Raw genomic sequence first — 24,198 nt, 5'->3', positions numbered from 1 at the left:
TACAATGTTTCACACCAGGGAAAGAGACCATGGTCACAGGTTAAGTATAGAGAGGGACAGTTCTCTTGAAGTCAGGTAAGGTGGGAGAAACTGAAAAGGGTGCTTTGGCGGCTTTGACCATCAACACCTCTGAACGGAGAAGTGTTATGTCACTGGCTTCAGGCAGGGACCTGAGTGTTCAAATGAGATCAGGAATCAGCTGGTTCCTTGTGTGTGGGCTTCAGTGTCTACAGATTCTTCCACCACAGTGGCAGGTGTGCACTAAGCACTTCTAAGCTGCAAGTACCCCAAGAGAGCCTTTCCTGCCTAGGATACCTCCCTGAAGTCCCAGGGTTCCCTCTGACTAGGCTCCACCCTATCCCTGACCCAGACTCCAGAGCAGAGGGGATGGAGTGGTCTAGATGGCTACTGTGAGCCACATGTCCCTGCATAACTGGGGCCAGGCCCATCCCCAGAAACTAATCCAATGTAAAGAAGGGGAAATGCTCAGAGAAGGGGCAGATGGCTTCAGAGCCCCCACTTCCATGCACACAAATGTGTGTGAGAGCTGGGCATGGCAATACACACTGGTAATCCCAGCAGTCAGGGGTGGGACTGGAGCTCAGCGGTATAGGGCTCCCCCAGCATACATAGCATCCTAGGTTCCACCCCAGCACTGAATATACAGAGTGTGGCATTTGGGAAGGGAAGGCAGGAGGGTCAGAAGTTCAAAATCATTCCTGCTGTGTAGTGAATTTAAGGCAAGCCCAGGGTGCATGAGACCTAGTCTCAAAAATACACACATGCTTGCATTTGCATGTACACACACACACACACACACACACACACACACACACCAAGCTTGTACTGACTTTAGCACTAAAGTGAATTCTGATTTAGAAACTGATGAGAACACTGTCTTAACTTGGTGGCTCTTCTGTGGATGACGGGGAAGGGTTCTAGCCATGTGTTCGATGCTTCTGTCTCCTTCCAAGGTATCAAGACAGAAGACAGTTTGAACCATTCCCCCAGCCAGGGTGGCTTCCTGAGCTACGGACCAAGCTTCAGCACCGCGCCTGCTGGACAGAGCCCATACGCCTACCCAGTGCACAGTGAGTGTGGTGTCTGGCCCTTCCTGCCACTGTCTGGGGGCACCCCAGGGTGGTTGTCCATCCATCCATTCACCCACTCAGCAGACTTCCAAAGTGCCTACTGTGTGCCAGGCTCCATCTTAAGTGAAGGGCAAAATGTGAATTCTGCCCTGGGGGCAATCCCATGGCCCAGGGCAGAGATGGGATACACAGGCCAGCAGATAATTGGGTAGTCCTGCCAAAACAGCTGAGCAAAATGAAGCATCATGGTATTGACATAGAGTTGACAAGCATCTGAGAGACCAGTGGATAGAGGGAACCAACTGTGACACTGGACAAAGACAAGGGTGAGGTGGCTCTAGCTAGACACACACCAGAAAGAACATCTCCAACAGAGAGAATGGGCAAAATATGTAGATGTGTTTAAGGAACAGAACATAATGGTGACACTGGGACAGACTGAGAAGGTCCCTGAGAAGGGAGCCTCAGGGAGGGAGTAGGAACCTGCGGTCCATGCAACCGTGTTGACTTGTATTCTAAGTGTGATGGATCAAATAAGTCCATTGCTAAGACACAGAGAAAGGCGATCCAGGGAATAAAAGGCATGCAGAAAAGTAGGCTCTAGTTCCAGGTGCCCAGTAGGTGTTCCTGCAGCCCCCACATGACTGAAGGAGTGGATCTGCTGGGCTCACTTCCCCCACTCTGGCCCTTGGCTCCTTCTCTGCTTGGTGTCCCAGGCGGCTCTTGGTCCTGATGCACAGAGCAGGAGTATAGTTGCAATGACTCCAGGAACATTCATCCTGGTGCTTTTCCCCCTATAAACCATAGGGTCTGAAAAATAGCACCAGGAAAAACAGGATGGTGACTGGGCAGGCACAAGGGTGAGTGTGCTTTTATTTAAAACAGCTACTGGGAAGTGTGGCCACTCTATTGTCTGTGTTTTGCTTGTTTCATTAAGGGCTGTACAAATGTCTTTAGGATATGTGTACAAAATGGGTGCAGTCACAGCCGGGCAAATGATCCTACTTTGTCCCTTGTTCCTCCTTGTCCCAGCACCCAGTTGGTGTCATGTGGGGGTGGCATACAGCCATCACCACTCTCTGAAGTACTGCAGTAGTAAGTGTGCCCATTTCGCAGAAGAAGCTGAGGGGTCAAGGGAATGGCCAGTTTGACTAGTGTCAGGGCAAGAACTTCAGATATTATCTCAAATTCAGTGGGAAAAAATTTGTCTCCTTGGTGGGGTGGGGTGTCCCCTATCATCCTGCCAGTGACCTCTGAGTTCCCCTGGAGGGTGGCAGCTGTTGTGCCCATCCCTGAAAGCCAATGAGGAGGGGACCATTGTTGGTAATAAAGGTTCACCAAGGACATGAACTTGAGCTTGCATTTGGACCAATCCTTAGCTCTGCAGATAGAAACCACACTTGCTGACTGGGGCCTCTGCACTGAAGAGGCTGAACAGGGGACACCGTGCATTCTCAGTCCAGCTGTCTCTCCATTCATTCACACATTTATGTTCCCTTACTGAATCCGTCACTGAATGCTAGCTTTGTGCCTGGCACGGGGTGAGGAGGCAGCAATGGACAAGGATGGTTCTCTTAGGAGAGAGCTGGACAGCAACCTGTTCACAGGAAACCAGTTACAGGTTGTGGTCAAGAGTGTGAAGAAGCTCAGGGGGTCATGACGGACATGACCAGAAGAATAAGAATCCATATGCCTATCCTCTGGGTGGACATAGTTGCCCAATGACAAAGGCATTATTGTCCTTCCTAGGCGGAGAACCCAGGGCACTGTAAGACAAACAAGTAAGGTCATGTGACCCAGACAATGACCTGGAAACTCAGCCTTCTCCAGCCCAGGCACACAGCTGGCAGCATCCTGCCCCTCTGCACTTATGGCTTCATTTAGGAAGTGACTTTCAGCAGGAGAAAACAGACTCAGCCTTGGACCCCACCCCACCTCAATGCCGAGGAGCCCTTCACACATCAAACACACCCCCTGCTCATTTCCTGCCTACCTTGGGAGTGGCCTGTGCTATTTTCTCATGGTTTTCATGGCCGACATGTGTGGAGACTGTGACTGGACCTCCTGCTAGCTCTGAGTCTGACACTGATGGTTGTCAGGAGAGCCAGACCTCCCCTTTTCAAACACAAACTTGGTGCGCTCACATCGCAGGCCTGTGTGCCGACTGTCAACATTTCTGCCCTGAGTTGTTCCAGAGAAGGCATAAATTCTTAAATGGTTTGTATAGTTCAGAAGCTTATGGGAGTTAATTCTGTGGAGAAAGAGAAAGAGAAAGTGGGGGAGACTAGAACTGCTGAGTGGAGCCTGAGGATATCAGTGGACTGACTGGCTAGCAGCATTCTGTGATGAGAAGCCAGAGTTCCTTTCAAAAATATGCAGAGGACAGAAATAGGACCATCCCAGCACTCTCCAGATTAGCAAACTGAGGCATTACAGGAGTGTGGTATCCAGAGTCTCCCCTCTTACACACTGGCTTCTGTAGCTCTGGTTTACACTCTGAGCAGTGAAAGAAGGTTCTTCCCCCACATCCTGGCCTGCATTTGCTGTGCTTTTCCTGATGGCCACCGTTCTCACAGGGCTGAAACCAAATGTAGCATTGTTCATTACAGATGTGTTTGTTCATTTTAACTCATGTATTTCTTGCTGAAACATAATCCACACACCATAAACTTTTTGCTCTTTGGGAATGTTTAGGTCAGTACATTTACATAACTGTGCAACCTCTGCCAATGATCCCCCAGGATTTACAGCAACCTAAAAAGACACCCTGTGCCTCTGGGGCTCAGTGTTAGAGCCCTTGACTGTCACACAGAGATCCCAGGTTCAGTTCTTGGTATTGGAGGGATAAAAGGGAAGACACCGCTCCTCTTAGTGATAAGGAATGAAAGCTGCATTAGAAGTCACTCCTCTTCACATTGATTTTGAGAGCAGGTTAAAGTTCAAACATCTATAAACATTTTCTTCCACCCGGGCCCTGCACCCACTAGTGTCCAAACCTCAGACCTCTTGCTGAGTGCCTGAGAACCCACACAGAACTTCTTATACAGACATAAGCTCCATCTACACTCTGTTGGCTCCTGTTACCATGACAACAGTCATAAGGACAAGCATACTCCAGGTGACCAAGTTCCTTTACCCTGGAGTCTCTCTCTATTGCAGGCTTCTTTTGTGTTCATGTGCCATCTCAAGGCTCCCTTCTTGACTCTGGTGCCCTGTGTTCACTGAGCTTCCTTGGCCTATAGGTTCCTAGTTTTGTTTCTGCTAGAGCTCCTTCAAAGAATTCCTTCTGGGCTGGGCTCAGCTGATACAGTGATTGCCTCACGAACTTGAGGAACTGAGTTTGATCCCCCCCAGAAAACGCATTAAATACAGCACTGAGGAGGCAGAGACAAGCGGATAGCTCTGGGGCTCCCTGGCCATCCAGTCTAGCTGACCTGGTGCTCCAGGTCTCTTTCCAGGAGAGACCCTGACTCAAAGGAGGTATGAGGTATGACTGTGACTGTGGAGTGCTTGCCTAGGATGCACAAAGCCCTGGGCTCCATCCTCAGCTCAGCATAAACTGGGCATGGTGGCTGTCATGGTGGCCTGATGCTCAGTGCCTGAAAAACTGGCCATTTCAAATTCTGTCAGCCAGAAGGACAAATGCTCCCTGTGCATCAGCCATGGAGTGGAAGTCCCACGGGGAAGTGCCACTTGGAATTTTTTCCATCATGAATGCTGCCAGCCTTGCAGGTGTGGATGCTGTTGTATGGACTCTTCTTCTTCCTCATCTGGCCACTCTCAGTGTTCTGAGGAACCTTATTCTTGCCAGGCGTTGAGCTTCTTGCTGTTGTCATGACGCATACTTGACACTGTCCCACCAACCAAGATGTTTTCGCCTCTGTGTTTGTGTGTGTGTGTGTGCGTGTGTGTGTGTACTTGTGTGTGTGTACTTGTGTGTGTGTGTACTTGTGTGAGTACTTGTGTGTGTACTTGTATTGTGTACTTGTGTGTGTGCTTGTGTGTGTGCTTGTGTGTGTGTGTACTTGTGTGTGTGTGTATTGTGTGTGTGTGTACTTGTGTGTGTACTTGTGTGTGTACTTGTGTGTGTACTTGTGTGTGTGCTTGTGTGTGTGTACTTGTGTAAGTATGTGCACTTGTGGAGGTGGGGGCGTGTGCACATGTGGACACCAGAGGTCAACCTTGAGTCTCTTCCTCTCTTGCTCTCCACCTTATTTTTTGAGACAGAGTCTCTCACTGTATGTGTATCTTGCCACTTTGCATAGTCTGGCTGGCCAGTGAGTCCTAGGCAGGCCCCTGCCTCCACCTCCAGTGCTGCAGCTACAGGCATACTCCCAGCTTTTTGGGGGGATCCAACTCAGGCCTTTGTACTTGTACAGAAACTTGTTTGACTGACTGGGCCCTGTCTCCAGCCCGGCAGCCATGTCTGAGTGCAGGCTGCCTTTGTTTTGTTCAGGATTGGCAGTGGGCTTTAGTGCTGTCTTGGGAAGTAGACAGGTGGGCATCAGGGTGGTCTCCTTGTCCCATTACGTAATCTGGGTCCAAAGAATTTTCTTGAGAACCACAAGACCTTGGAGCAGAAACAGAAGCAGCAAATCACTAGCTGGGGGTACCTGGGATGCTGGCAGATGGAAAAGTCCATCCTGGTGAACCTTAATGGCAGGTGGCCATGGCAAGGGCTGGGGTCCAATGCCCCCCATCCTGGCCAAGGGAATGAGGCTCTGTTTCACCTTGGTGGTGGCAGCGGTACCTGCCCTGGCCCAGCCAGTTCTGAGCAGGCAAAGTCAGCCGGATCTCCCTTGGTCAAGCAGTCAGAAGCCAGGCTTGGCAGCCCAGCCCTGCTGGCCCGAGGTTGGGTTTCCGGGTGTGAGTCAGCAACTCTGCTGACCACAAAGCTCTGAGGTCCCAACACATGCCACTCTGGCCTCAGCCCCACCTCCCCCTAGTGGCCACCTTCACAGGTTAGCCAGCCCTCCATTGTCCGGTGTCTGGCTAGATCAAGGGTCTGGGGCCTCTCTGATATGTACAGAATGAGATTGGCCACAAACCCCAAAGCCACCAGGAATGATGGGGGGGGTGAAAGGTTTGCCTGGGGAACAGGAACAGGCTCAGTTAACAACCCATGATACAGTACTGTCCCACTACAGTGCTTACTACCCACCAGGCGCCTGAGCATTTGGAATGTGGCCAGGGTGATGGAAAAAGTGGCTTTCACTCCTGTTGAACTTTGATTAATCATGGTTTCAGCATGGTTACTCAATTGGGCAGACCCAGCTCTGAGAGAGGTGGGTTTCTGTCTATGGTACCAAGAGTTGAACCCAGGGCCTCGAGCATCTAACACGGGCTCTGCCACTGGGTTCTACCTGCAACCCTTTATTTAAAACAAAATTTTATTTAGAGACAAGATCTCATTTAAGGGCCTTAAATTCATGATTCTCCTGCCTCAGTCTCCAAACAACTAGAATTACAATTCTGTGGCTCCAGCCCCAGCTGCTCCCTCCTCCTCCTCCTCCTCCTTCTCCTCCTCCTTTTCTTCTGTGTGCTTGTCTTTGTGTGTATGATCCGTGCATGTGTTCATGTGTGTGAGAATGAGTACACGCATGTCATAACATGCATGTGGAAGTCCACAAACAGCCTCTAACTTCAGCCCTAGCTGTCACCTTGCTGGATACATGATGTCTTGTTGATCAGTGTACACTGGGTCTAGCCTGTGAGTTTATCAAGATTGTCTGACCTCTGCCTCCTATTCCCATGGTTCCCAGACCTGAGCTCAGGTCCTTGTGCGTTGAGCTCTTTCCCCACTCAGCCTACCCCAGCACAAGCTCACCCACGTTCTAAGGGAGTATAAAAGCCAGCTGCCAACCCAGCTAATGCCTGAGGTGGGGTGGTGAGCAGGTCATGGTACTTACTATGAACTGAGCTATGTCCTTCTACACGTGTGTCATAGGGCTTACCCTATGGGGAGGTATCTGGAAACAGGCTTTGTGGGGAGGGGCACTACAGTAGGAGGAGATCACTGAGTTGGAGCTTTAGGGAAGGGGACAGGCATCCTTTTGAGAAGAGATCTGTTCTCTCACCTACCGCAATGTTCTCCATGGGATATCTGGGTGACCATGTATGGGGATGGGGACTGTCTGTAGACAGCAAAGCATCCTCACCAGGTCCCTGGGTCCCTCATCTTGACCCTCCCAACCTCCAGTCTACAGAGAGAAGCCACTCCACCTATGGTTTCTCATTGTGACAGCCTGACTCACAAAGGTGGCGAGTTTCTAAGCCAGGCCACAGCAAGAAGAAGACCAGAGTGCCAGGGACAGTTTCTGTTGCTCTGTGGGGGACACCATATCTCTCTTCTGCCTTCTTTTAGAGGGGTTCTTGAGACAAAGTGGCAGGACTGAGGCCTGAGGTGCCACTGCAGATATGCTTGTGATGTAGAGAGCAGGTGGACACAGAGGCCCATTGTCCCCATATCACCACGTCCCCATGGGTAGTGATGGAATCGCTCCCAGTGCTGGTCACAGAAAAGCACAGGTCACAGGTACCAGTGGAGAGCCACCTGGAATCCTGAACTAGACATTGGTGGCCCTTATCCCCGTCATATCCAATGCTCCCTTTTTGTAACAAACATTTTAGAAATCCTTTGTAATCTTGAAACAAAATTCACATGCCATTTTACCATTTTACCTCTGGTGTCCTTCCATCCTGTGAAGGCAGAGGTCCTCCTCTGGTGTACTTCCATGGTAGTTGTCCACCTTGGATTTTGTTTTGTTTTGTTTTTGTTGTTGTTTGTTTGTTTTGTTTGTTTTGAGACAGGGTCTCTTATTGGCCTGAGGTTTTCTGATTTAGGTAGACTAGCTGGCCAGCAAGCCCAAGTGCACCATCCATTCTCACTCCCCAGGGCTGGAATTACTAGAGTGTGCCCCCTCCCCCCACACACATCTAGCTTTTTGTGGGTTCTGTGGATTGAACTCAAGTCCTCTTGCTTGTGTGGAAAGCACTTTACCAACTAAGTCATCTGTTCAGCCCCTGCTTATGCATATTTTTTTTGTTTCTTTGGTTTTTCGAGAAGACAGGGTTTCTCTGTGTAGCTTTGGAGCCTATCCTGGCACTCCCTCTGTAGACCAGGCTGGCCTCGAACTCACAGAGATCCACCTGCCTCTACCTCCCGAGTGCTGGGATTAAAGGCATGCGCCACCAACTCCCGGTGCTTATGCATATTTTAAGTCAATTTTTTTTATTTGAAATCCAATGTATTACAAGTCTACCCTTAACCATGGCCCTTCCTCCTTTAAGACGATTTAAAAAGCCACCATGCAGATGTCACTGCAGTGAAATACCAGCTTTCTGCTAAAACACCAGTTAGAAGCAGGGAGGCAGTGGTACCAGGGATCACGGCATCAATGTTAGTGCTTACCACAATCAAGCCTACAGAAGAGGGGAGGGAACCTTCCTCAGCCACTGGACTGTGCTACACCCAGAAGTCACAGCCAGGCCTTCCAAGAGTGGTGAGCCTCCTGATATGGTGGGCTTCCTTTCCTTCCTTTAAATAAGGAAAGCTGAGGGGCTCACATTTTTCAAATTCAAAATCGATAGAAAAGAAAGTTAAACCCTGTCTTGTACTTTTATCAAAATCTGTCATAAAATGGAAAGCAGACTACAGATTTTTGCCTAAATACAACACAAGGCTAGACTGGCTACGAAGGGCAGAGCTGGCCCTCCCCAGCTGCTCCTGTTGCTGACACCAACTACTGTCCACTGAGGAGATTCGGAAGGAGCACTAGGTCTGCAGATGGGACAAGCGCCCACAGGAAAGCAGAGTGGCACCTGTGCAGAGAGAGGGCTCCAACCCAGATCCCTCTGCCCTCTGGCCTCTCTGAGGAGGTGAATAAACGAATACTTATCATAGAAACTGTATTGTACATGTGCCAAAGCAAGATGTTTAGTCAAAATTTTTAAGTCAAATAAAATGCTCTTAGTATAATGTTTTTTAAATGAAGCAATTTGGAAGATGTACTTTTTTTGAACCTGTGGATAGCACCTTAGATACTATGAAACAGTCCCATGCACCATGCAGAGACAAAAGCAGAACAACAGCCCAAGCTCCCAGGCAACACAGCTGTCACCAACAGTGTGACTTTCATGGGGCTGTGATCAACCTGACAGAAACAATTAGGGAAGGGGAAATGTGTTTTTGACTCAGGGTTTCAGTTCATCAGGTGGGGGAACCTGGGTTCGTGGTAAGGGGTGTGTGCGGTGGAGGCTGTTCACATCATGGAAGACCATGGAGCAGAAAGCCAGGCCAGAACCAGGCTCTGGGGATGACCTGTCTCTTCCTCCAGCTAGACCCCACTCCTAAAGGTTGTGAAGCTTCCCAAAATAGCATTGCCAATCAAAGTGCCTTTTAAGCACTCCCACAGGGTCCTATACTGCCCCCGTGTCACTCATTTCCACAGTGGCAACAGCAGACATGAGGAGAGATGGGTGTGTTGCAGGGAAAACCATCCATCAATCATTCAACAAACGTCCCCAAGGGCAGGCTCCATTCCAGGCAGCAGATGGGGTGCATGCCATGGAGCTCTGAGATGGTAGCCAAGGCTGAATGGATTGCATGTACCAGGAAGTGGACATTGACTGTTCACCAGTCACTCCGTGCCACAGAACCTTGCTTGCTCATGGTTAGAAGTCTGGAAGTCTCAGGTGCCACATATTTAATGGTTTCAAAGGCTCTGCCAGGTTTTGGTCAACCACCTCTGCACCAGGCAGTTACATGGGCTTTCCTCTGTATAAGCTTGGAGAAAGCGCTCTTTCAGTCACAGATTATGGACTGATAACACTTGTGACTTCAGCTGACTCCAATCCCTCCCTAGAGGACCCCTTGCCAAATACAGTCACCCTAGAGGTCAGAGCCTTAACATACAAATGGGGGGGGGGGTACAGGGTTCAGAGTGCAACAGTAGGGAAGCCAGCAACTGGCTGGAGCCTTTCCAGTTGTGATGTATACTCCCTGGAGCACAACACAGAGAGGAAGAGGGCTGTCCAAGAGGGGACAGTTGTGCTGGGTCCAACAAATCACAGAGGAGTCCAGAGGCTGAGAGACCAGGGGACAGGACCCAGGGAGCCAGAGGATAGGTGAGGACAGGCCTGGCAGAACCTGGTGGGTAGCTGATTTGGGATTCAGGAAGCCATCAGAGTTGTAAGACAGAGGAGGTGACCTAGTTTGCATTTCAGAGACCAGGTGACCACTATGGGGTGAGGGGACAGTACGTTTTGCACGTGTGCACGTGTGTGTGTGTGTGTGTGTGTGTGTGTGTGTGTGTGTGTGTGTGTGTGTGTGTGTGTGTGTGTGTGTGTGTGATAACTGCAATACTAAAAGAGGCCAGAAGAGGGCATTGGATTCCCTGGAGCTGGAGTTACAGGTAGTTGTGAATTGCCTGGTATGGATGCTGGCAATCCAACTCCCTGGAAAAGTAGGCAGTGCTCTCAGTTACTGAGCCATCTCCCCAGCCTATTTGTTAGCATTTTTATTTCAGATGTTTCAAAAAAAATAAGTCTCTTAGCTGCACTAAGGTCTGTACACAGAGTCTGTTGAAAGGTGACGGGAGAGTCCCTTTCCTGACCACAGTAATTCTGGGAGTGAGGGATGGGAAGGACCCATGGGAGCCACAGGTTCTACTATGATGAGTCAATCCAGAAGAAGCAGAGAGCTCAGGGCCTGGCAGATAGTCTTCTGCTCAGGAACCCAGCAGGATCCCGAGACACACAGGCAGTCAGACAGCATGGTATGAACTTCCACTCCCCTCAGAACCTGTCCCTGGTCAGGACTGAGGCCAGGCCACAGAATGCACAATGATCCCTTAGAACAAATCCATTTTAACTGTTGCTAAGAGCTCAGACTGTGAAGGGGAACTAGAGCCAGCTGCCCCCAGGCAGAGCTTCTCACTCTAAGCTGAGAGCCCCACAGGGAGTCCCCAGCTCTCAAAGCACCATGCCCCGTGCAGGTGGCCTGATTCTGCCCACCCAGAGCACCCTGCTCTTCATACTTGTAGAGTTACTCAGATATTTAAGTCGTGTGTTATCAGTATGAACCTTTCTAGAACTGTCTCTGTGCATTCGTGTGTGTGTGTGTGTGTGTGTGTGTGTGTGTGTGTAAAATTCCACTTGTATTTATTTATTTATTTATTTATTTATTTATTTATTGGTTTTTTTCGAGACAGGGTTTCTCTGTGGCTTTGGAGGCTGTCCTGGAACTAGCTCTTGTAGACCAGGCTGGTCTGGAACTCACAGAGATCCACCTGCCTCAGCCTCCCGAGTGCTGGGATTAAAAAGGCGTGCACCACCAACGCCCGGCTCCACTTGTTTTTAAACATGCTATCTTGCCAGTTGTCTCCTTTCTATCTCTGCCCTTGGATATCATGTGCTGGAGATCACCTGCGACCTGTTCCCAAGCGCCATCTTGGTCTCTGGCCTGGTTTCTGGGTACTAAGCAAAGAAAGCTAGACCTCATATGGCACCCCAGTCCTGTTGCTCACTGGCACACACCTCCAGGCCGATCCCACCTCCCAGGGTGGATGGTCTCCTCTGGGGAACTGGTCCACTGCAGCCTCTGCTGTGGACTGGGTGCAGGTTGTGCTGGATGGGGCTGAGGTCAGTCCTGGGATGAAGGCAGCGCTGAAGCTGCTGTTGCCACTGTTGGCATACGCCTATTTCCCCTGCCTCCCCTTCACCCACGGATTCCCACTGATGTGACAATTTCTACCATATCAACTATTTTTTTAACCTCTTCTGAAGCCCACAACCTGTTTTTATCTGCTCCAGAAATTTCTACTCTGTTGAAATTTGGGTTGGTGTAGCATCCTTCTGTCCCTGTTGCTAGTCCAGTAACCTCCAGGCATGTGTCTGGGTGCATTCATGTGTATGTAAGCGTGTGTGTGTGTGTGTGTGTGTGTGTGTGTGTGTGTGTGTGTGTGTGTGTGTCCCTTTGTGACAGCCAGAATTCCCTCTCAGCCACATCTCTGCTGCTACCATGAGCTGCTGGGTCTCACTGTTTAAGAAGGCTGCAAAGCTCTGACAGCCACAGCTAGAGCCACCACTGGTGATCCTGCCCATCTGAGTCCACACAGCTTCTTGGTATTTAACATTTCCAGGCTGCTCTCCTGGCCTCATGACACACCAGGGACAAGGATGAGGAAACCCCAGAGGGGAGCCCCACCTCGGCGCCAGGGGAGGGGCCTGTCCTCCAGCCTCAGGTGCTTGGAATTTGCTTCACTGGGGTTCCAGCTGCTCACTCTCAGTGTCAGGTGACCTGCCAGGGTTGCTAAGTCCTCAGACACAGTGCTGCATGTTGGAACAGATGGGCAAGGGGTCTAGGCAGGTTCTAAACGAGGATCCAGATTCTGGTACCTGCCCAGCATAGAACAGATCAAGAGAACACACCTTCCTCCTGGAAAGTGCTGGAATGCCAGTGTGTAAAATGTGTGTGTGTGTGTGTGTGTGTGTGTGTGTGTGTGTGTGTGTGTGTGTGTGCGCGCGCGCGCACACGAGCGCATGTGCGCACGTGCTGTAATCTTCCCGGGCCTCTACTCCTCCGGCAAGGACAGTAGTCCCTACCTCGTTGAACTGTTACAAACAGGGAAGAAGTTTGAAGCTATGAAATTCCGGCAGTGTTGCATGCACCCAGTGTCTCTCCATGAGCACCAGCCAGGGGTTTGAGGAGTTCTGTGGCTCCATTTTCTTTGTATGAGCTTCTATGGGGGTGACTGAGGACTCGGGTGCTGGGAGTTAGTATGATGCTCTGGGTCAGGGAACAGAAGATCAAGAAACAGGTGCCGAGGCTTCCTGAACATGCTAGGGCCCGAGTACTATACTTCTGGAATTGCTGAGTCTCCCAGAGCAGAGCAAACCCTTTCTATAAAAGTCCCACCAGGAAACATCTCAGGCTCTGAAAGTCACTGGGGCAGCTCAGTTCTACCTGGACCACACAGAAACAAGGCCTGGCTGTGTGCCAAATAAACTTTATCTATACAAACAAGTACCAGACCCAAGTGTGCCAGCTCCCAGTGCCTACACTACATCAGCCAAGACTGGAAAGCAGCCGTGGCTGCCACTAATGCTACCCCCGGCACCGAGTCATAGCAAATGACCCAGAGGCAGGAGTGCATTCCTGGCCTCTCACTTGTGTAGTGTATAGGGACAAGAGGTTGACCAGTCTGGCAGTGAAGTTAGGGTGACAGTAACCAGCAGGCCAGAGCATTCAAGGGCTAGAATGGGACCCTTTCTCCCCTCTGACAGTGTTCAAAGCAGGGGACATTCTCTTGGTAGATGTCTGCTAGTTATACAAAAGAACAGAGCCCTCTGCCAATCCCCAATGGACATAAGTCCACGTATGTTGTGTATGAGCCACTGAGACTCAAAGGATGTTTGTTACTGTAGCTCACCATCCCCTGTCCTAACTGATTCCTGGGGGTGTTTGTTACCACAGCTCACTATCACCTGTTCTAAGGAGATGCTTGGCACTGCAGTTCACTATCATTGCCTGACTGAATCATTTGCATGGAATGTGAAAGTGACAAGAGAGCATCACTAGTTCCTATGGTGAGGAAGCCAGGTCCTGTCCTGTCTTTCCTGATCTTTCTGGCTCAGTCAGAAAGTGAGACTGCAAAGCCCTGCTGGAAGCTAGTATGTCTTCAACATAGCTGAAGTAGTTGCAGTAGTTAAACTCCTGAAAATATTTATTTTTCACAAAACAGAGAGAAACCAGAGGTATGGGATTTTTAGCAGGCAGCAGTATTTAGCTAGGGCTGAAAACATTTGTTTTCCTTGTATTTCTTCTTTTTCTGTGTTTATTATTGAAGACAAATGGTACTAATTCTGCAGGGATGAGGTTAATTTTCTCCTTTGTCTGTGAGTAAACACCATGATGATGTCATAGCTTTATAATAAGCTTTATACAAGTGTGAGTCCATTTGAAAGTGACACAAAGAAATGTGAGGTAAGATGAAATGGTATAGGTTTGCAAACATGGTGACACTGTGAGGGTCCTAGGAACATGTGAAGTTGGGACTCGGGAATCTAAGTTAGTGTCTTAGATTCTAACTTAGACACATGCATGAAGGTAGGGGCTAGGAGAGAGCCATCCTCAATAGAGGGTAACCCAGCTCTCCAGGGACCAAGTTTTGCAGTTCAGAACCTGGGTCATCGGTGTACCCATGGCCCTGTCCCCATGAGAATTGGGTGAAACAATGAGGAATGGTGTCCATCCATAGGCCACTGTATTACTGTAGGGAAGGGGTATGTCTGTGGCTAAAAGAACTTGAATTCACCACCTCTTTTCTCCTGGCATCTACAGGGGAGGTGTCTGCGTCCGTCCCTGTCTGTCCCTGCTCTCTGGTAGCTTCCAGTGTCTTTGATCTGGAAGACATTACATGCCAGTCATCTCTGCCTTTGTCACCCCAAGCACCCTTCCTGAGGGTCCCCACCCAAGTTTTCCTGTTCTTCCAGCACACCTAATCCCCATGGCCTCATTTAACTTCACAACATCTGTGAAGGCCACTTCCAAAAGAGATCGCATTCGTGGGTACCCGGATTAGGTTGTGAAACTGTCTCACAGGACACAGTCAACCCCCAACATCCTCCTCTGGTGTGTTCTTGCTGAGTGGCGACAGGCTAAGAGCCCTGGGCTGTGCCCCTGAGACACCCAGTCTTTGCAGAAATTGAAACCACCCAGGCGAGAGGGGCTTCAGAGGCTGCCGAGGCCAGCAGCAGCTGGCTGCCATTCGTCTCGGTCTCAGGCGGCAGTAGCCCTGCTGTCCAGACCTGGCAAGTTCAGGCTGAGAGGCCATGGTAGCCAGCGAAGGTCAGGGCGCCCTCCTTACAGGATAAATAGCATGGGTCCCAGCCAACCCCTCCCAAGGCCACACAGTATCTCTTTCAAAGATCTCAAAACATCCAAGCAGACCATAGCGAATTGACTTTATTGTTTTAAAACCAGCCCCTTCTAGCCGCCACCACTCCTGCCACCACTCCTCCCCTGGGGAAAAATTCATAATAAACTTCCCTGCAGTGTGCACCTCTGTCCTGCTCTCTAATCTCAGCCCCAAGGCCACTGTAACTCATGGTATGCCCTGATGCTAGGCATTTACTTAACATTTATCTGTCACCGCTTTGATCACACCACCACCCATCGGTGGCCAGTTTAGTGGCAGGTACTGAACAAACACAGCCAACCCTGACTGGGGACACAGATTAGTCAGAAGACAATCTCATCCCAAGAAATGTTATGTACCTCCTTTGAGACAGGGATTCTAACTGGCCTGGCACTCACAGATTAGTCTAGGTCGGTTGTTCAGTGAGTCGCAGAGATCTGTCTGGTTTATAATCCCTCCCTAAACATTGGGATTGTAAGCAGGAGCCGCCATATCTGGTCTTCTTTTTCTTTCCTCCCCCCCCTCTTGCTCTCTCTCTCCCTGCCTCCCTGCCTCCCTGCCTCCCTCTTTCTTTCTATGTAGGTCTGGGATATTGAACTCAGGTCCTATTACATAGCATTCACTTACTAACTGAGCCATCTCCTCAGGCCAAGAGGTGCTTTTTGTTTGTTTGTTTTTTGTTTTTCGAGACAGGGTTTCTCTGTGTAGCTTTGGAGCCTATCCTGGCACTCGCTCTGGAGACCAGGCTGGCCTCGAATCACAGAGATCCACCTGCCTCCGCCTCGAGAGTGCTGGGATTAAAGGCGTGCACCACCAACGCCCGGTTGTTTTGGTTTTTGAGACAGGTTTTCTCTGTGTAGCTCTAGCTGTCGTGGGACTCACTCCATAGACCAGGCTGGCCTTAAGCTCAGAGATCTGCCTGTCTCTGCCTCCCGAGTGCTCGGATTAAAGTTGTGCACCACCACTGCTAGCCCGAGAGATGCTGGGATAACTTTCCCAGTAGGATCACACTATAGGAAGGTTATTTGGTTAACACAGACAGGAGCGTGATTTTGCCTGTGGTCCTCTCTGTAGCACAACTTGGCTCAAACCTGAATCAACAGTTATGTAGTGATTCCCTTCTAGTGGATTCTACAGTTTTGCATCCAGGATCTCATGACACCCAGGCAAGCAACTTTGGGGTTCAATACGGAGCCTCTGAGCCCACCTAGCTTCCCTTGTGCTCTGCTCTTGGAGAAGCAGACTCCATTTTCAGGGCCTGTTTCCACACTGTGAGATGGAGGTGACAGGTGGCCTACCTTGCCAGCACCACACTGAGGATCCAAAGAGACAGGGCTCAAACCCAGACCAAGCTCAGCTCAAAGCAGTGCCATTTCCCTGTGTGCTTCACCTCAGGTGAGCACTGGCTGTGGGCTACAGGACTCTGAGCCTAGTCTTGGGTCCCCTCTCTGTACATAACAGGTCAGCAGGGCAAGTCTGGCTTGCATAGACTTACTGTGTTCTCCTGCTGGCAGTGTGTCTGGCACCTTTGCCTTTTTAAAGGCCCTTTGTAACCCCAAGGAACCCACCCAGATAATCCAGGAGAACCACCCAATTGAAGGTCAACTGATAACAACCCCCATGCCATCTTGAACCTCAGTTCCCCAAATGACCCATGCAGTCCCAGACTCCAGCAACAAGGACTGGTTGCAGGGGAGTGGAGGTGGGGGCTACTCTCTGATGGCCACAGTTGTCACCCAGCAAGTACTGAGCCACAGCAGCCACTACAGCTAGTGACAACACAGATCAGCACTGCCCTGCCCTCTGGTGCTCACTCATGTCTAACCGGCAGAGACCCACGGTGACCTTCTTTTGATTTGCTTGGTACATGTACATGTACATGTTCATATGGGCGAGAACACATGTGGGCATGCATGTGTGCATGGGCATGAACATGTGTGGGCATGCATGTGTGCACACCAAAGAGCAATGGCAGGTGTCTTCTTCAGTCACTCTCTCCATCAGTTTGGCTAGGCTGGCTGGCCGATGAGCTCCACAGAGCCTCTGGTCTCTGCCTCAAATATGCTGTGATGACAGGCATGTAACCTCTTGCTTGGCTTTCCCTCTGGTTCTGGGAATTTAAACTCGGGTCCTCATGTGTAAGCACGTCTTCATTCACTGAGTCCTCTCTGCAGTCTACTTTTAAAAAATATATTTATTTATTTATTTAGTAAAAATAGTGTTTCAGATGCCAGTAGTCACAGAAAAGCAGAGATGGGGCAGGGCTGAGGGGCTAGTGGGATCAGAGACGGCCTTGCTGGGAAGGTAATTTGAGCAAAGGGCAAAGGGCAGCAGGTGAGTCTTATGGGAAGGTGCAGGGAAAGGCATTCCAGACAGGGAAGTGCTCCCGCTAAGGTGACATGCACTTGAGGGCTGAGGAATAGCAGAGCCAGCATGACCAGGACTGAGGAGGACGAGATGAGCAGTGCGGCTGGGGCATGGACCAGGAGGACCCTATCTGTGTCCCCAAGAAGGCAGCAGGGCAGAGGACAGTACTTTTGCATGTCACTGCAGCAAGTGTTGTCATGTAACCAGGCTTGAGACAACCCCAGATGATTTCTGTGCGGTTCTGGAGGCTGGAAGTTTGCAGCAAGTAATAGGCGGGTCCCACCTGGAAAACCAGATGGCTGCTCCCTACCCCACTCCCACTCTCCCACCCCACCCCACCCTGCTGCTGTGTTGGGTTCCCATCAGGGCCCCTGTGTCTTTCTCTGCCTCTCTGGGGAACACTAGCCTGGGTTTACAGGCCCATACTTGCCTGACAGCATCTCCCTCTTCTTATCCCAGTCACACTGCTAAGACCCTTTTCATGCAAGGGCATATTTTTCAGGCCCTGTGTTCAGGAGGACACACTTCAGTGCTACACAGGTTCCAGCAGGACTCTAGGAGATAAGCCTGGGCCTGGGAGAGCAAGTGGGGGTTGTAAGGTGTTTCTACAGGCCATGAAGGAGAACCACTCCAGCCCCAGAAGAGCAGGAGTGAGTTCTGAAGCAACCCAGCCCTGAACCAGGCCAGAGGACGTTTGTCCTGCAGCCTAAGGCAGAAGAGTCATCAAGGATTAAGAGGGGCCTTCTGTGTTCCCCGCTATGTGGGAACCACAACTTACAGGTGGATAAATGGGCTTTTCTGCCTGTAGCAAGGCTCCTGGAACAAAGGCAGAAAAGACAAGGGGAGTGTGCGTGTCTGTGTATGTGTGAGTACCCGTGCCTACACGCATGTGTACTGTACTCTCTGTGGCAAAACAGCATAGAGTTGAGTGCCCCCGCCATTTGGAAGCACAGGGTCCCATGGTGTGACCTGAACCCACATCAGTGAGTGGACTCTGGGGCACCCTCATCTCACTGCCCATTGAATTTCTCTTCCCTCCCCGCCTTTCACTAAGCTTGGGGCTATTCTCCACCCCCTGAAGGTGTAACCTAGGCAGCACTGTCTCCTACCAGCCTCTTAAAAGTGAGAATGGAGCCTTCTAGAAATGAGACACACAGCAAAGCAGTAACGGAGGCTGGGGGTGTGCGTCACTGGCAGAAGGTGGATGAGGCCTTGGTGCCTAGCAAAGGAGGAAGGAAGGGAGAGAAAGAGGGGAAGAGAGTACTGTGTTCTCGGGGCCCAAGTTTATTATTTCTTAACGCTGTTTCAGCGTTTTATGTGAGGGGTGTTTGGCCTGCGTGTATGGTCTGTGCACTGCAAGCATACCTAGTGCCCTTGGAGGTCAGAAGAAGGCATTTGATCCCCTGGAGCTGGACTTCATGATAATTCTGGCCCACCATGTAGGACCTGGGAAACGAACCCAGGTCCTCTGGAAGAACAGTCAGTGCTCTTAACCATTGAGCCATCTCTCCGGCCCTCAAGTTTAAAGAACTATGTAGCACCCATACACTACATCTCAATCCAGATAGAGCCAAGAGGACCAAGGAGAAGTCAGGGCACATGTGATTTGTTGTTGCTTTGGGGTTTGGGGACAAGGTCTCATGTCTAGGCTGCCCTCAAAGTCACTGTGCAGCTGAGAATGACCTTGAACTTTGGATCCCCTATCTTCACACCCCGGGTGTACCACCACTCCCAGTTGGTGTGGCGGTGGGGACTGAACCCAGGACATTGATTGTGACTGCTAGGTAAGCACTCTGTCAACTGAGCCACCTTCCCTGACCACACTGACCTGCTTGCCTGGTCCTCCCCCATGGAAACTGTGTCAGCTCGTGCATGGAAATCACACTGCTGAGGTGGCATTATAACAGTGTAACCCTAACATGTCTCAAGATTTGCTAATAGGCACCTCGAGCAACCCCTCCACCCTTGGCTTAATGTTCACACCCTGTGTAGATACTAAACACAGAATATATGCAGGCTATATGGGTGGGCATTGTCTGGAAAGGACCTCAAAGCTATGAAGTAAGCATGGACTCTGCTCCAAGGTCACAAAGGCTTAAAAACACCCCACCCCTCCCTGTGACAGCAGGAGGGGAGGAGCATCGCCCCATTTAGAGACTTAGCGATCATCTCACCTATGAGGACAGGAGATGGTGACAAGAGAAGCAGAAATAAATCCCGCTGAGATGAAAGTCAAGGCCTGCAGCTGCTCCTGCCATCATCCTCTCATGGCAATGCAAGGTTTTAGGGCGACCTTACAGCTTGGAGGACCCCAGGGCTTGAGGCTTTGATCTGAAAGCAAGGACAGAATGGTAGGCTGTTGTCCTCACCTAAGTGATCTCCACCTCTTCCTGGGGGACACTGGGGAGCCCTCAGAATGTGTGGGTCATTGGGATGTCTCTGCTCCTGCCTAGAAACTCAGAGCAGGCAGCTTTGTGGGGGCTGAGTGGGCATGTGTAGGGGACCCAGCTGCATACAGTGTTTTATGAGACTCTGATGGCAACAGGCACAGCCTGTGTGATCTCAGAGGCGTCCCCAGGTCACCTGTGAGGTCATCCTGCCAAGCCTTGACCTTCTTTGAAAAGAACCAAGTTGGAGAAGTTTGTCTTTACTGCCAGGAGGTGTTAGCCCAGAGACTGTAACATGACTTAAGAGACAGCCACCTTTTCACAAACCAGATGTTGGCCTCTGTTTGCCCTGTGGTATCACCCTGGCTCCTGTCAGACTGCCCCCTGTTGATTGAGCAAAGGCAGCCAGAGGGTTATGAAAGTACATTCTGCAGACCTGAACTGTCATGTCATCCTCCGGCTCAGAGCTAGTGTCCCCAAACACCCAAAAACTAACACAGGCAGTCCCCTGCTGTGGATGAATCTCCTGAAGTCTACTGTGGTGTCGTGAAGGAGGAGAATATCAGACAGGAATTCCCTCTGCAGCCCAGGCTGGCCTGGACCTAGTGGACGTACATTGACCAGAAATTAAGTCAAAATCAATCATGCAGCGATCCGAGGTGTTCCTGTCAGCATTTGCTCACGTTTCATGGTGTGACTTCACTGTAGCCTGGATCCAAATATAAACTGTGCACATCATCCCGCCACAAAACACCAGCAAGCACTACCTGACACACTGTGATCCACAGACTGTCCGATATTATAGAATTGTGGCCGTTTCCTGCTGGTGTGGGTCAGAGTGCTAACAAGAGACAATATCCTTTCTTGTTCCAACCAGCATCCCTCAGCATCAGACAAACACCTCATCTCATGAATTCGCAAACTCACTTTGCTCATGGTTCACAGTAAACTTGCCAGGATAGTGGAGATGGGCTTTAAAATAAGCTTTATCATTTGCTCGTACACTGATCTGAAGGACTATTTTCTGTAAACTTGTGGTTTTATGTAAATCTCTTGGTTGAAAAGGGCTCTCCGTCCAGTGGAGGGCTAAAGTGTGCTCTCAGTAACTCTCGGCTGAAGCCCATCACCCAGGCCCTGTCCAGGGGTCGGGGGCAGCCTTGCCACTCTGCCACCTGCACCTTCCCAGCTGGCACTGTCTTTGTGTCATTTCTTACCAGGACATGTGGCAGGACACAGGGTGGCCTTCTACTCAGCAGCCTCCCGGCTCCTGGGCCCTCCCTTCCTTCCCACGTTATGCCAGCCTGAATGACAGCCCCAGTGGCAGGTCACCTCTGAGGATTGTTTCTCAGCCAGTTAAATATGCCTCACATGACCAGTGAATGAGGCCATTGAGACATTTAGCAATGGATCTGATGGAAACCAATTCCTACCTCCCTCGGTATCTTAGTTGCTGTGAAGAGACACCGTGACCACAGCAACTCTTATAAAGGAAAGCACTTAATTGGGGCTGGCTTACAGTTCTGAGGTTTAGTCCATTCTCGTTGTGGCAGAAAGCATAGTGGTACCCAGACAGACATGGTGCTAGAGAAGGAGCTGGGAGTTCTACATCTGGATCCGCAGGCAGTGAGAAGAGAGAGACACTGGCCTGGCTTGGGCTTCTGAAACTCAAAGCCCACCCCCAGTGACACACTTCCTCCAACAAGGCCACACCTCCTAATCCCTCTCAAATAGAGCCCCTCCCTGATGATCAAACATTCAAATATGTGAGCCTATGGGGGCCATTCTTGTTCAGCTACCACACTCAGCCCCTGCACTGCATGAGGGCTGGAATGCTCATGTCTCCCTTCCCACACATCCCTGTTGGTCTCAGAGTCCAGAACTCAGCCTGGGTCATCCCAAGCTCTGTACTCACTTGTACTCTGCTGTTTGACCCAGTCACTATGTAGCTCAGGCTAGCCTCCAACTCACCATGATCCTTTTTCCCCTTAGCCTGCCAAGTGCATAAAATAATGAAAGTCCTAAGATCACTAAGATCACTTAGTTTGCTGATGGCTTATTCTAGATGGCTCTGTCCTTGAATCCCGGTTTCCTAGAATCCTTGTCAGACACCAAACAAATGACATACACTTAGCTTTATTTTTACAGAAGAGAAACGGGGGCTTAGAAAGAACACCCACTTGTCTACAGACATCAGGGAAAATCACAATTACATGTGGGGTCTCTCCTGTCTTCTACCCTCTTCCAAAAGTGTGTGTGTTTGGGGCCAGGGAGAATGAAGGAAGCCCAGATGAAGGCTTGGGGTGGGAGTGGGACCAGGCCGCCAGACCTTGGCTTTCAAAGCTTTGCCTTCTGGGAATAGACAAGAAGTAGATTTAAAAGGGATTTTTTTTAATCTGAAAAACTAGATGTAAGCCCCAGTTTTTGTGCCATCCAGTCACCTAGATCCTTAAGTTTAACTATGGCACCTAGTCTACACAGTCAGAACTAACGGTCTTTTCCTAGTCAACTTAGGATTTACAGCAGGATTATTTATTTGGTTTCTTTGCTTCCTGCTGTATCCCAGGCTTCAAGCGAAGTTGAACAGAGCAGTTTACAATGTGCTAGGGAGAAGCACACTTCCAAGGCTGTGCTTAGGAGACTGGGTACTTACATTTGGAATACACTGGCTATTGAGAACAAAATTTCAGGCTCAGAAAAGACATGATAGAGGCCATTATGATATGGGAGAATCAACATCTTAAACACTGTAGACATACACACGCACTCCTGCCTGCTGTTTGTAAAAGCTCTCTGTCAAGGTCTTTTGCAAAGACCCACTGTTTTTTAAATGTAGTATAATTCCCCTCCCCAATAGAAGTGTCCTGAGACAGATATGCGAACCTCCTAAAGATGTCTGTGCATGTGGAAAATGCACAAGCATCTTCAGCAAACTTAAAAGTGTAAACTTGTGAGCACACACACACAAAAGTGGAAAATAGCCTAGGAAAGTCGATGGCTTTCAGGACTGTAGTTGGTGTCTGGAACCCGGGTGGGTGGGGTTTCTGGGGCTCCTCCTACTACCAACTTTACACCATTCCTACATTCCCTCCCACCCAGATAGCTGTCACTCGGGCTAGAAGGGTTCCAGTCTTTGCAGTTTTAAATATTCTTTTTAAATGTATTCAATCATTTATTTGTGCACATGGACCGCCACACGTGTGGAGGTCAGAGGACAGTTTGTAGGAGTCAATTTTCTCTTTCCACCATGTGGGTCTGGGGGTCAAACTCAGGCTCTCGAACTTGACAGCAATCACCTTTACACACCAAGCCATCTTGTTGGCCATCAGCTTTTATGTTTTAATCCTCCCCCTGCCCCAGTGAGACCTAGGTTCCTGAGTATCCCATGGACCTGGCCAGCCAACCCCTCTGCTTTGGAAAAAGGGATTAAGCAGCATGGATGAGGGGTTCTACCCAGAGTTATTCCACAAGGCCATCTTCACAAAACCCAACACAGATGTCCCATCTGTAGGTGACAGCTAGATCACTTTAGATTCTCCAGAGAACTACAGCAAGAGGTGGCCTGTGCTGCATGGCTAAGTAGCTGGCAGATGGCTCAGACTGACCTGGGGTGAGCCCTGACTAGCCTCTTCCCAACCTGCCCTGCAGAGCTGTGGCAGGGCCATACAGGTCACCTGTGTGTGATGGCCAGCCCAGAGAGGCCATCTGTGTCCTCCACGAAGGCCCCAGTGTTGTTCATCGTTATTTATCTCACACTACTAATGTCACCCATTGAAGGACCCTGAAGGACTGGGCTTAAGAGGAAGCTGGGCTCAGGCCTGGAAAGAGAGAGTTTCCATAGCAACCATCACCATCTCATTTTAAAAAAGAAATCCAGAGAGCAACAGGCCCTGGAAGGGACACTCAGAGTCACCAGAAGCCAGAGAAACATGAATAATGACACTCTTATCAGAATAGCCCAAAATAGGCAGCAGTTCTGTGCTGAATGCTGGGAGTGGGGGCAGGTGCAAGCACCCTTACACCAGGCATCTTTACGCCAGGCACCCTTACACCAGGCAGCCTTACACCAAGCACCCTTACACCAGGCATCTTTACAACAGACACCCTTACACCAGGCATCTTTACAACAGGCACCCTTACACCAGGCATATTTACACCAGCAGCCTTACACCAGGCAGCCCTCCCTGATCTCCCCCAAGGCATCCAGGGACCATAGAAGATGAGTGTGAGGAGGGCACACAGCAGCCTTGTTAGGGGCGTCACACCCATGCCCTCCTGGGCAGTTAGCACCAGTGTGAGGGGGCACACAGCAGAGGACCAGACCACTGCCAGGGCATAGGTCATGCTCTCAGCATTGAAGAGGTCAGAACCACTTGATGGCATGTGAAACATGGGAGATGAACAACACACACCAGACCTTATAGACCTGACACCTGT

At 50.1% G+C, this 24,198-nt stretch overlaps 1 protein-coding gene across 3 annotated transcripts in view; it reads left to right on the top strand.

The window, feature by feature from the left end:
- Eya2 (EYA transcriptional coactivator and phosphatase 2) overlaps positions 1 to 24,198 on the top strand; it is a 100,978-nt gene that overhangs the window by 13,102 nt on the left and 63,678 nt on the right. The window contains exons 2-3 of one of the 3 annotated variants that reach the window (XM_035446925.1): positions 385 to 395; positions 975 to 1,097. In XM_035446925.1, the coding sequence (XP_035302816.1) occupies positions 385 to 395; positions 975 to 1,097 (134 nt within the window). The remainder of the gene's footprint in view (positions 1 to 384; positions 396 to 974; positions 1,098 to 24,198) is intronic. The other 2 variants (XM_035446924.1, XM_035446926.1) reach the window with 2 other exon arrangements.

The sequence above is a fragment of the Cricetulus griseus genome, chromosome 6 (genome assembly GCF_003668045.3).
Source record: "Cricetulus griseus strain 17A/GY chromosome 6, alternate assembly CriGri-PICRH-1.0, whole genome shotgun sequence".
In the NCBI taxonomy this organism is placed as follows: Eukaryota; Metazoa; Chordata; class Mammalia; order Rodentia; family Cricetidae; genus Cricetulus; species Cricetulus griseus.
Note: the sequence above shows the minus strand (reverse complement) of the source record. Positions and strands in the feature narration are given on the sequence as shown.